Source organism: Macrosteles quadrilineatus, unplaced genomic scaffold (genome assembly GCF_028750875.1).
Source record: "Macrosteles quadrilineatus isolate MER2022 unplaced genomic scaffold, UCM_ALF_1.0 Scaffold_3__2_contigs__length_128488019, whole genome shotgun sequence".
NCBI lineage: Eukaryota > Metazoa > Arthropoda > Insecta > Hemiptera > Cicadellidae > Macrosteles > Macrosteles quadrilineatus.
In genome coordinates this window covers 44935211-44948556 of record NW_026542596.1, presented here as the reverse complement: position 1 = coordinate 44948556, position 13346 = coordinate 44935211, and the positions used below count along the sequence as shown (strand labels likewise).

Below are 13346 nucleotides of genomic sequence, written 5' to 3'. Positions count from 1 at the left end.
AATGACAACGTATCTCATTAAAAACTCATAAAAAGAGAAAAAATAATTAGCAACACCTACGGTAATAAAAAGTAGCAAAACATAAAATGCTACATGTTTGAAACGTAAGTGAAATAGGAGTTTAAATCCGATCCGGTGAATACAAATCACATAACACGCAATTAAAGCAGTAATTCCTTAGTTAATTACTCACATGGTATGCGTTACAGCGCTGTTGTATAACTCCTGTTCAGTAGGTATGTATATATAGCAGGAACTAGTCATGATCAGTATCAGACATCGACTAGCAGCAGCAGACATGAAGATCTTCTGGCTTCTGGTGGCTGCAGCAGCCGTCGTTGTCGCCGAGGAGAAGAAACAAACAAAAAGGGGACTTTATCAGTTTGGAGGACATGATTTTGGAGGTCATGACTTCGGAGAACATGACTTCAGCAACCACCACCACCACGAGGTGAAGACCATCACGATAGAGAAGGAGGTGAAGGTGCCGTACCCGGTCCACGTGGAGAAGAAGGTACCGTACCCTGTCAAGGTGCACGTCGAGAGGCCGGTCCCATACCCTGTGGAAAAACCTTACCCGGTGACTGTGGAGAAGAAAGTGCCTTACCCGGTCAAGGAGTACATCCCTAAACCTTACCCTGTCGAAAAGAAGATCCCTTACCCAGTAAAAGTGCATGTAGAGAGGCCATACCCCGTGCATGTACCCAAGCCTTACCCCGTCTACGTAGAGAAGAAGGTTCCCTACCCTGTAGAGAAACACATCCCTTACCCGGTCAAGGTGCATGTCCCCCGGCCTGTCCCCTATCACGTTCCTGTTGTCAAACACGTGCCTTACCCCGTCGAGAAGAAGATTCCTTATCCCGTCAAGGTACCAGTTGAGAAGCCAATCCCCTACCCTGTGGAGAAGCCTTACCCTGTCTACGTAGAGAAGAAGGTTCCCTACCCGGTGGAGAAGGAGGTGCCGTATCCAGTCAAGGTTCCGGTTCACATCCCAGTCCATGTCCACGAGCATCATGATCACGATGAACATCACTTCGGAGGACATCACTTCGGACACAGTTTTGGACACAACTTTTAAATATTAACAACCGTACAGAATGAGGTTTTACTGTCAATAAAATGTATATTTGCAAATTCCGGCTTATTTTCGCAAATACCCATTTTCTTTATGCGTTTTATACTTTTGGAATTCATGAACACAAAAAAACTGTTTTGGTTGTTTGGTTTCTGCTACCAAGTCACTTTTGAATTTGTAATAATATATAATCTTGGATTCTTGTAAGAATACAGATGTGTTGTTTCAAACAGATTTAATGAGAAATAAATACTTGGAGGATAAATGAAAATTTCTCTTGTTTAATTCATGAGGTGTCCAAATTCTAAGGAAACATATATTTTTCCTATATTATTGCACTTTTAAAAATTAGAGACACTGTATAATATTTTTCCACCACTACCATTATTATCATTTATTCCTAGCTGACGAAACAGTAACTTCTGAGGATCACGCACTTAAACTTACAAATTAACAGTCTACACTAAGTGGGATTCAACAACGAAATATCAAAGAGGTTTTAATGTCTAGGCTACTCACTCTCATTCATATGAACAAAAGAACATCCTTGAGAACCAGATTCAAACCATCTTGTTGGCAAACAAATCATATAATCTCATGTCGACCTTGGTCAACTTGGGAGCTGCTAATTTCGCTGTTTCCCACCAGCTTCCTTCCGGTCCAGGATCTGCTCTCCGTCCAGCAATTTGAACCAATTAAACGTGGAGGTGGATATGAATCAGCTGGAGCAACAAGCATTCTCACAGCTCCAGGGTCACCCGCACCTGAGTCATGGGTTATTACATGTAGACGAGGTTTCTCATCACAACTCCTAATCGTCTATCACGACATCAAACACCTTTTTTCACCATCAAGAGTTCTGGATAGGTGGCGTTCTTTTCCGGTGCACGACTATACTCCAAAAAGTGCTTCTTTGAAATACACTACAAAATTAGTGTGAGCTACGGCACTGTTCTTAAATGAGGTTTAAGAATTTAACTTAACTTAACTCAATTTAACTTATCTGAGCCAACACACATTTTCGGAGCTTTGCTTTCAGCAGCAATTCCTGGATTTTTAGAGGAAAATGCGTGAGTGTGAAAGTGAAGCCTAGTCAAAGGTTACTACTAGTAGGTCTAGAATCTACGAGACTGAAGTCTGTTACTGATTGGGAGATTTCACTATAGTGGGGAAGCAGAACTAGCTTTTTAAATATCACCTATAACATAAATCATGTAGTGGATTTTGCACGGCAGTGTTCACTAAATATGTCCTAAATGTTATATTGCTAGGCTGGATGTTGCTCCTAATTCATAAATTCATATAATTCGATATTTTCCTATTAATTAAATAGAATATTACTTGCATTTAAAATTAACTTTACCTCCCCTTCCCCAATCATTCACCGCCCTGATTCTCGGTAAAAAATATTAGGTTATTTTCCAGTTATCATATGAAAAAGAAACTTAACATGAATTTAAAATTATATAAACATTTTATTTTTATCAACTCTTGATTAATTAACCAAATATGTGAGACTAAATATGTACATAATGTAACATTTAAATGCACAAACCAATTCAATTCAGATTTTTAAGATTCTTCAAATAGTGCTTGGGAGTGAAATCGGTTGATAATTAATCAGTTCAGTACCACTCCCTGCAAAATAGTCATCCTTAATTTACAATTTCTTACATTCCTGTTGACTTTTCACACATTGACGTGTACCGTTACCTTTTTTCTGTAACACTTTATTTTCAATTACCACTAACCATCGAGTTAATGACCGCTTGGCCACGAGATCATTACGACGCCTTCAACACCCTGTACTAACATCGCCCATTACCGGACAAGTGGAGTGGCGGGTGTACCCGTGTACATTGAGTGACGTCGACCCGGCGCGCCGCCGTGGGAACTTTGTAAGCGGGCTATTTATTTTTTACCGGGACGGAAGTTACATGAACAAATATTACATATGTTATTGCCCTCAGCCCCCATCAGCTCACTTCCGGTGTCGAAGCCCTTGGATCTTCAGGTGCGATATCTTGACGTCCCTTCATCTTTTTGACTCCTCCCCCACATCCTCTTACCGTGTTGTATTTTCATTTTTTGTCAAAACTGGTGCACCTTGTTGGGTTTGAGATTGGTGTTTAAAATATACTGTATACACTAGGTAAGTCAATGATTCTTGGTAAATGGTTGGGGTGGAGGGAAGGAAAAGGGCGACAACGATTGTGTTTCCTAAGTGTGTACCATTATTTATTGGTATTACACTTTAGGAGGCATATACTAAAAATGCTGTTCTTTGTTGAAATATAATTGTCTGTGATGCTGACCTAGTTGTTTTATATAACGATACTTAAAAACGTTTTCGCGACAAATTTACAAGAAAGTGAGCTACGGTGACCTAAAATAAACATTAATTGTAAAATACTGGACATTAATATATGTTGTCATGTAGTTAGTTAAAAGTATACTGGTATTGTGTAAATATCAAGTACTGAATATGATTAATGTTTAGTTGATGTTTAGTACAATGTTTCAATGTTTAGTTAACAACATCGACTTATAATACTTAGCCGAGGCAATGACACACATTTTTGTATTATTTAGAAATACATATTTTTACATCCATGATTTTACTACTGTAATTTTTACTGTAAAGATATTACAGAATAATTTAGGCATATTCTACGCATGGATTACAGGAGATTTAAGGAGAATGACAAACTTACTTCCTTTACCAAAATAGGGTGGAAATAATAACTTCACATGTTTTCAGATTTCACTACAGTTTTAATTTGAAAGGCCTTATTTATTGCATAAGCTAATCTTAAAACAATGTCTTGGTCCAATTTAAAGTACAATGTCGGTTTTCCTCACAGTCAAAGTGTTGGACCCCTAAAAAAGGGTACACCACAAAATCTTGCCAAACCACCCTTCAGTTTTAATCGTTGTTACATTCTGTTCACACACCCTTTCACCGTACCCTTTTCCTGTCGACAAGGATCAAATAAACATATTATTTACGCCCCAAGCAACACCCCTGTATTACAGCTCCCCTGGAAGCAGGGGGTGCAATCACGTGTAATCATATACCACCCTGATGAATGTGTGAACGGTGTAATCGATGGTGCGTGTGCGAGGTTGGGGTAGGTCGTGCTTTGGGGTGACCACTATGGTAATTGTTAGGGCCACCTCATCAATAAGGTGAGGTGTTAATCGACAGAATAGTACTCGCCACATGGTCAAGTGGTATGAACTGTTGATTTATTTGAGCTCGCCGAAATTAGGGTTGAATTCGGTGTGAGGAATGGAGTGTTCGTAGGAGGTACTTAATCATGAGGGATGATTTAAGTGCAGCAGTAAGGCACGAGAAGAGTACTGTCTCTATCAGGGATTTCTAAATACGCCATGATTTTTGCTTAGATTTATGGTTGAAAATTTATTTTACTTTGCATTTAGATAGAACTAGATTCAGAAAAATATAGTTCTTATTGGGATATGATTAGTACAAGTACCATTAGTCCATTAGTATCATTAGGGCCATTAGTAAAAATCAAAATAATAAGAATACATTGATCAAGTAGAATAAGAAATAAACGATTCATGACGAGCATTTTCGCCTAGAAGATAGCTGATGTAAATGCCTGTGGGAGAACTTTTAAATAAACCATCAAGAATAAAGTTCCTTTTAAGTTATTCTGCTTCAGAACACACATTTGCAATTGACTATTACGTGATTAGCCTATGGATATTACTTTTAATCCGGAGCTATTGAATGGACGAAATTATTTCTAAAAGAGTTCGTTCCGTATTGAATCAAATGATCCATTACTCCATTATAATATAAAGACTGCCATCAGCTTTAGACCAAACAAACTGATCGTGCACGAACTATGATTTTATCACAAGATAGGCGTCCTTTTTCTTCGGAAATGCCTCGTTTTTCTTTTAATGCATTCCAAGCCATTATGTAAAAAGGCCAAGATTTTAAATTGAGATAGATGTTTCTTCCTTCTTCAAAAATACGTTCTTCATTGAATGCAGTGCTCTAATTTTGACAAACTCTTTAATCTGAGATAAACCTATTAAAGAATGTTCGACCTCAATCAATTCAACCCTGGAAGATTTAAAACCAACTGATCGTCCAGGAAATCATCATTCGTGGTTTCTCCCCGTACTAACGCTAACCCCTATATAGCAGAGAAACCACGATTTTAACGTAAGTTGGATATTCCTTCTATCTTCAGAAATATGTTCTTCGTTGAATGCAGTCGCCACATTTTGTGAAACCCATCAAATAAGTTTCGTTCTCAAACAATTCAACCATGGACGATTTCAACTTTAGACAAAACCAACTGACAAGTACAATATTACGTTAGGCCGAGTGCGTCGCAAGAGTATTTTAATAAGTTATGTGACTTCTATTCTTCTACCGAAAGATTTTTTTCTACGAATGCATTCTCCACCTTTTTTGAACACCACCCCTCAGCGGCGGACGATTTCAACTCGATCGTTGATTACGTTAGCTGTACGTACGTGTCGCAAGAGTGGCCTGTTGTAAGTGGTCCAGTGTTTACCCGAGTTGTGTGTTGTGTGTTGCCCTTTACCCGGTAGATCACCACGGTCAGGCGTGATTACCGGACAATTAGACGTCTGAGCCTCAGACGCGGCTGGCGGCCAAATGAGAGATCCCAGACCACGCGATCTCCGATCATAATAGGACTGAATTCCTGGTGAACCTTACCCAAACCGAGTGGTGTGAGCCCCTTACACGCCGTTACCCTTGTTGGCTTTCTACACAATTGTAGGCTAAAAATTCACTATCACCTCGCTTTCCAGCAAACGAATCCAAAATTAATGTTTTGAGGCTGATTTGGCGACTTTAGATTGCCCAAGAACTCATCTGCTTCCCAGTTGGTCAACATTTGGATCACATTTCTCATTTGAGTTGTTTTCAAAAAGTTCCATAGTTATTCGCACACACAATTTTTTTAACAATTGTTTTGAAACTAAAATAACTATAAATAAACTAAAATACTAGCCGACGTTAGACCTTCTACCATATGGGCAAAAGTGTTGCCTTTTTAAAATCTTTTAAAACATCGAAGCCCTTAACGTTGACCTGTAATAGTTCAAACTCCCATCGGATACAAAGATTTAACAGCAATCATTGGACCTCCTAACATACCTGCCAACGTTGGGAACTCCTTACATTTACAAATGATAGCCAGTAAACGTTGAAACTCTTACAGACAATTTTGAAACCTCTATTAAACCAACAAACGTTTTAAACCTATCGATGACCAGAACTTAAAAATTTTCAACAATTAGGTAAACTAGTGTACATGTTGCTCGAAATCGAGCAATTGCAAAGAAGTACAGGAGTTATTTATAAACAAATGACTTGTTTAAAAACTAATAACAGTCATAATTTCCGATGATTTTGAAAGAGTTGACTAAACGATTATTAACTATCGGAAATACTCACAATTTACATAACAGTCCTATTCCAGTTTAAAGGGTTAATTTTTAACTATCAAACTGCACATGGACGGGACAAGATAAGCTTACAATTTAAGTCAACGTAAAAAGGCTGTCAGCTTTTATAATGTACCGTACCTAAGTTATTTAGCCAATTTGTAGACAATAAGGTGTAGGCTACTTTAAACTCTACTGAACAGAGTTAGGCAAAAACTGGCAGAACTCAGAAATGGTGCTATTTATCATAGGCATACTTATATGCCAAATCCTTAAATTAATAACTTATATCATTAAATTCAAACCAACATCCAAAACTATACACATTTTTAATACAACATAGATAATTTACACATTGACTGTTTACGATTAACATATGTTCTTCTTCTCTCTTGTAATTTTTGCTTCGCAACGGGAAAAATCTGTTTCATAATCGTTGAAATAGATTTATAATAAAATAATAATCTATCATAAGGTTTAAGATTGAATAAACCCACCTCATAGTTGTTTTATTTTATTTTTATCAGCTGTCTGAAACTGTGAAATAGGCATTTGATAGTTCTGGTTGTTTACATTTAAATGTCAAAGCAAATGTAAATATTGTGAATTTTCTCATGCTTCCATGGAGACAAATTATTAATACTCCATTTCTAACAACAGCTGGAGTTTCAAAACAATGTTTGTTTCCCATGTTAATCTTATGGAGAAATACGAAACTTTAAAGGGCCCCAGAGCCTCACTCTCTAATTATTTACCTAAAAAGAAAGTTTCCTGCACAACTTCACGTTACTCTCTTTCCAATGACACCAAAAACATGTCAATCGGTTCAGTAGTTTCGGAGGAGTAATTGTCACAAAAATCCTGCTTGCGTATTAAATAAGTACGAGAGGTCGTCCAGTGGTCGAAACTCGACCAAAAATATGTAATGTACTCACTTCTCTATTTTCACCCCACACTGTAAATAAAACATGTGATTGGAGTTTCTTCCATTTGTTTTGATTTTCTGTTTATATTTCGTTGTTATTTCGTCACCAGCATGGCAACGCATAAGATCCATGTTAATTTTTTCAAATTTTTAAACTCATTTTTTGTGCTTATCTTTGAGCCTATTTAAATTTATAAAGGGATTCTGCACACCTACAGGAAAATTGCTTTCTAACGGTATGCGCAGATTTACCCCACGATGCACACAAGCTGAGAAAAAAGGTTTTAAAGAAACATGCTTGCCTATTAATATATAGATAGAAGATAGATAGATTACATGTGACTACAATCCTTCTTTTAGCTTTCTCTACTCGTAGAATGGTACTTCGAGATGCCATGCAATGTTCAAAAAATCCATCTTGCTAAAGTTGTTCGATGTCAAAGATCTAAGGTTTGTAAAATCAAAAGTTCTTGGTCAGAGTATATGTCCAAGCCTTCGACTCTTGGTATGCGCTAACGTGGATGATGGAAATATTCATCACAACAACTCCCTTTATAATATTTAATTTGTGTTAAATCGTACGTTCTGATAATCTTTTATTTTTTAGGTACATTTTAAATCAGAAACGGTTATATATTCTATGCACATAGGTTCTGTACTTAAATTAAGCGATCATGTGAAGTAACGAGGAACCTCAAACATCATGTACAAACCTTAAACTTAAAGCTATGTATTCATGCAGAAAACGCAAAAACTATATTTCAGCTAAATGAACCTTAAACAGTCTAGGTATATGAGTGTGCAAGGCTCTGCCATCAAGATGATGACTCCGTGATCGTGGGATAGAGTGGAAACTGCGAGACGATAATGCACAATGGGTAACGCACCGTGTTAATATTCAGGAGCCAGGAAACTAGGAACTGAGATTCCGTTGTTACGGTCATGCAATTAAGCCGCTTTAAAACAATATGTAGCAGCCACAATGGTTTATGGGCCGTAAACCGCCACTGGCAGCGCGTTTTGATTCTCATCGCATAAAACCCGCGAAATTGAGGCCTACGGGTGTACAATTAAACTACATATTGTTGTCTTTGCAATTTGAGTGATTCTGTTACTGTTATTGCCGTGGCTATGAGTTTTCTTTGAAAGCATCTATGTGTTTTCTGCACAGTGGTGTGGTTGCTTCCTTTATTGGGCGTGTTGCTGTTGAAGAGTAGGCTATGGAAGATTAGAGAAAATAAGGGGTTATCAGTAGGGGTTTCCAAGTTTTCCAATAAAGCCTTTTAAGATGCAGTGATGTTGGATAGCTTCTTATTTTCCCTAAGGTATTTCTTCCATCCCCGTGTTTGAACGAAATAATATATCACAGACTCCTATAATGAAAGGTCGCGGAAATACAATCGGTACTTTTCGTTACGTATAAAACACGTCTTTTCATTGTTAGGTTTTTTACGGAGGATTGTTTTCCCTAATTGATAACTAATATAAGTGCAGGTAAATTAAACCATCCAATTAATAGTATCTGGATTTATATGGATTATATTAAATAATATACTCCAAACTATATATTATAGTAGTGTGGATGTGATACTCCCTGGTGTGGATTAACGTCCGCACGAGTGAGTACTATGACTATCCGCAGTACTATCCTGATAATTAGACCAATTCGTATATACCATGGCAAAAATTTGGTACGGATTCCACTATTAACTGTAGGTCCCTTAGTTACCATTAGCTGTATGGACTATTAATTAACAGCAGTGTCTAAGGAATGTCGGCCTTAGTCACTAAGAAGACTACAAGATATCGCACCACTCATCCTACACACATCTTCATTCATACTTGGCTTAAAATACCTACTTTGTATGGTCGCCATTTAATAATAAAGTACAGTATTAAAGTATTAATTATAAAGCTGATGCAGTACATCACAACGCACATCATTTAGGTTGTTGCACTTTTTGCAGTTGGAACTGACTAAGCATTGATCAACATTCATTGTCCTTTCTAGATATCATATTTCCTTAGCGTTGTTCATGGGTGTTGATAAAATAGCACAGACTCAGATATACGTGAGAGGAATCCAAGGAACACTTCAGTCCTTAACTTATGGATTCATATTGAATCGAAACAACGGTTGAAATATAAAAATATTTTTAGCAAAACTACTGACATTGTTTGTAAGCCTGTGTGTTTGTGCCACCTATATGAAATCTCAGATAAACGCAGAGGTTCATATAAAGAACAACGTATTTTCATCCGTCAGATGATCGTGAAATTTCAATGTGTAGCGGCCAGCGGCTACCGGTCGAACTGGAGCGTTTAATGCACCAATTTAAAGTCAATAAAGCTAAGTGGTCGGGTTTATGCCACTGTCGCTCAAGAATATTGATAACGCAGCCAAGAAAAGGCAATAACTTTGTTCTGACTTTAATCTTGTATAATCACAAGCGAGCCGGCCACAATGGCAGGACCGCTCTCAGCTCAAACGTTTTACGATGGATGGACAATGGACTGCGGGAAATAGATACTTCACCACTAACTGTCAAACGGAACTGCGGAATCGGGAATGCTGGCATGCTGGACAAGGAACGGCGTTCCGCGGGCTAATGTGTTGCATTTGCATACGTGGAATGATAACAACTGTTCTAAGTTGAGTCTTATAGGTGGTTAGGATTCTGCTGTTTATTAGGTTGGGCAAGAAGATACACCAACATACCTGTTGATCTTATATTGGAGTATGTGACGTATGTGAGTATTTGACTGAAGGACATCTTCCAAAGGGTAGTAGTAATGTAGCACCCTGAGGATGTAACAATGACTAACTACACTACAACAAAGTGTTTCGTAAGGTACCATACCATGAGGATGCGACTTGTCATACTGCGATGACAACCTAGACCTCGATGTGACGATTATATTGAAAGACATTTTACAAAGGGTTGCCGGAGTGTGCCAGACTATCTTCCCGCCGGATATCTGCAACGTTTGACAAGGGTTGCCACTAATCGAGCCGCCTAATCGGTCTACCTTTCAATAATTACCGACGTCCAGTAGGCTGCAATTAACTAGCGGTTGTCTAGGAATTCCACGCACCACTGTGTTTTTGCAGATTCGTCTAGTTTTTGCCGTCGGATGAGACGATTACACTAATCGCAAGGTTCGACTTTCTCTGTTCGATAACGGAAGAAGTTTGGTTGGTTTCAGAGAAATTTTTGATTGGGTTCCTCTTCAAGAATTATTTAATTTTCTTACTATATTGTAGCAGATTCAAAATTCGTGCATTGGAATTCGGGATCGAACAGATCTACTGGTTACACTCGGAGCTTTGGGTTCAAATTCCGCCAATCACCTATAGGTCTATTTATGTGTTGTGTTTATGTGATATATTTATCCATTCCCAGCTTTAAAAAATGCGTCCTAGGATTTTACGGTGGAGCATAACGAAATTTGTGAAGATCCTCGATTGTAAGATAGAAGCGGACAAATACTGACTCTAAAGAATGATTTCCAACTTTGGAATTTTGATAACAAGCATCGGTGCAAGTTGAATTATTGTTAAAGGTTCGTGGATGTTTTACTTTGAAATCAGTATCCTACATTTGAGGATCATTTTCATAATCAATTGACAATACATGTAATACGCCACAAGGATTTTATTGCTAGCATGTCTAATTACAAGTACAATTTAAATCTTTTGCTTTCTCGTGTGAAATCTGAAAATCAAGCTTGACGTCCGAGATATGGAAATACCTTACACGAATTTCTCACACACCATAAATTGCTCGCAACATTTAGTATCCATCAAGTCTCATCTTGAGAAGCAGGGAATAAATCAAGCAACGCTACAACTACAACCAAGACCTGAGCTCGTAACTGTAGTTGGCCAAGTGCTCGTCTACGGTGAAACTCGTGGAGTAGTACACTCTAAATACTGTATTATATTCAACTTGTTACATAATGGCTAATCAAGATTAATAGATATATACTGCTGTAATATTTGGAGTCTTGGTCGTTTCTGAGCTTAACGATCAATCACTTTAGGGCACCTGGCTCCCACGAATATTGGAACAGAAACGGTACGGTTCCATCGATAATAGAGATCGATGTATGGATCATACGAATAAAACAAATGACGTCACTGGCCCGAATACGTTATGTTTGTAAACAACTGAAATGTAAACATTGATGACGACTTTGTATAACCTCAAATTATGTGGTCTAATTTTGTTACGATTATTAGAAGGTTTATTTCCACAGATGATGAAAATAGTTGTTCATCGTGTCTTTTTGTTACTTAAACGTAAAACACGATTGTGTACCAAAAAGAGCCACTTTTGCTCCTAGTGATGAAAACTACTATTACTTTTGAGAAACAGCTACAGTAGTACAGAAGAATATGATCAGAATTCACTACTGCCCATGTAAAATATCGGATCAACCTGTAAATTTGGGGCTCGAACCTTACAAATATTTTTTTACATTGCTAACGGTAAAATCATAATGCATATCATCATTTCAAGCATTCAGATGTCTATATATGGTTTAATTGTTGGACAGATAAATTCATTAGTGCTTACCTGGCGATGTAAAGTTTGCCTGCTCGATTCCAATTCAGAAGCATTTTGACACAAAATGTCCTAAATCATTTTTGGGCTTTCAATAAATAGTTCTGAGTTCTGACCAAAGCCTTAACCTTAGGAAGTAACAAAGCCGCACAGACATCTCCCTCCATACACTTATCCTTTACTCATATTTAGGTTAAAGATGCCTAGTAGCTTCCCCATCTCAATTTGTAATACATGGCAATACACATTAAAAAAATAATAACCAATATACCTTTCGACACCCACTTCCCTTGTTTTCCTAAAGAACCCCCTAAGATTATTCAACACAACAATGGGGAAGACCAGCGGTGTATTAGCAAAAGGCGAAAGGCGACGCGGCGTAGACTCTGAAGGGAAGACATAATTGTCCGTATTGTCTGAAGAACGTGTGGACAGGGTCTACAATACGGGCTGATGGCGCTGGGAAGACTCTTCTAGACCCAGACCTAGACACGGCGCGACGACCGAGACACAACAAACGACCATCAGACTAACTGTTCTGTTTGTTTCGGATCAACCTGAATGATTCCGGTTTACGTGGGAATCTGGATGAGTTTCTTGAATGATTTCGAACAAGGGAAGAAATATATTGGTGGGAATGTTTGGTTAAAATCAAATAGTTCATACAATTGAGTTATTCGAGTGGTTTCTTCCTAGTAGTCACTCAACCATCAACAGTCGGCCTTTAGACTAACTGTTATGTTTGCCTCGTACATAAACGAAACCGGAATGACTCCTGTCTACGTTGTAATTTGGAGGAGTTTCTGGAATGATTTTGAACGCGGGAAAACGTAGAATTGGTCTTGAGAGTATATTTATATAAATTATAGTAGGCCTACTCGTATAAGTGTCATGTTAATAAAGTGGGGTTTCGTACAGTTAATTGTTCAATAAGTTTCATGCAATGAACATGGCAACCAACTAACATATCAACAAATAATTCTAAAAAAATCCTTTTAATTTAAAATCTTGTTCAACTGGCTCGTCGACTAATTGACTTGTTTGTCGAATGGTAGGCACGTTTGATCCGTCTAATTCGAGTATTTTTAATATTTTTAAAATTTAAAATTTACAGTTGAACTGAACATACGGTTTTAATGTAGTATATTATGAGTTTACTTTTGATGACATACTGATCATAAATCATTTCATAAATGGTCACCAAAACAGTCATCCGTTAATATTATTTTTTACTCGCCAAGGTTTCATAAGTTATAGGTTGAAGATTACATACAAAATTATCACACAGTGGAAACATTGAATTTTGTCTAGTTCA

At 37.6% G+C, this 13346-nt stretch overlaps 1 protein-coding gene across 1 annotated transcript in view; it reads left to right on the top strand.

The window, feature by feature from the left end:
- The first annotated feature begins 286 nt into the window (after positions 1–286).
- LOC128989160 (uncharacterized) overlaps positions 287–13346 on the top strand; it is a 33715-nt gene continuing 20655 nt past the window's right edge. Inside the window, exons 1-2 of the mRNA XM_054411029.1 lie at positions 287–1076; positions 1724–1860. Of these exons, the coding sequence (XP_054267004.1) occupies positions 299–1076; positions 1724–1860 (915 nt within the window). The 5' untranslated portion in view covers positions 287–298. The remainder of the gene's footprint in view (positions 1077–1723; positions 1861–13346) is intronic.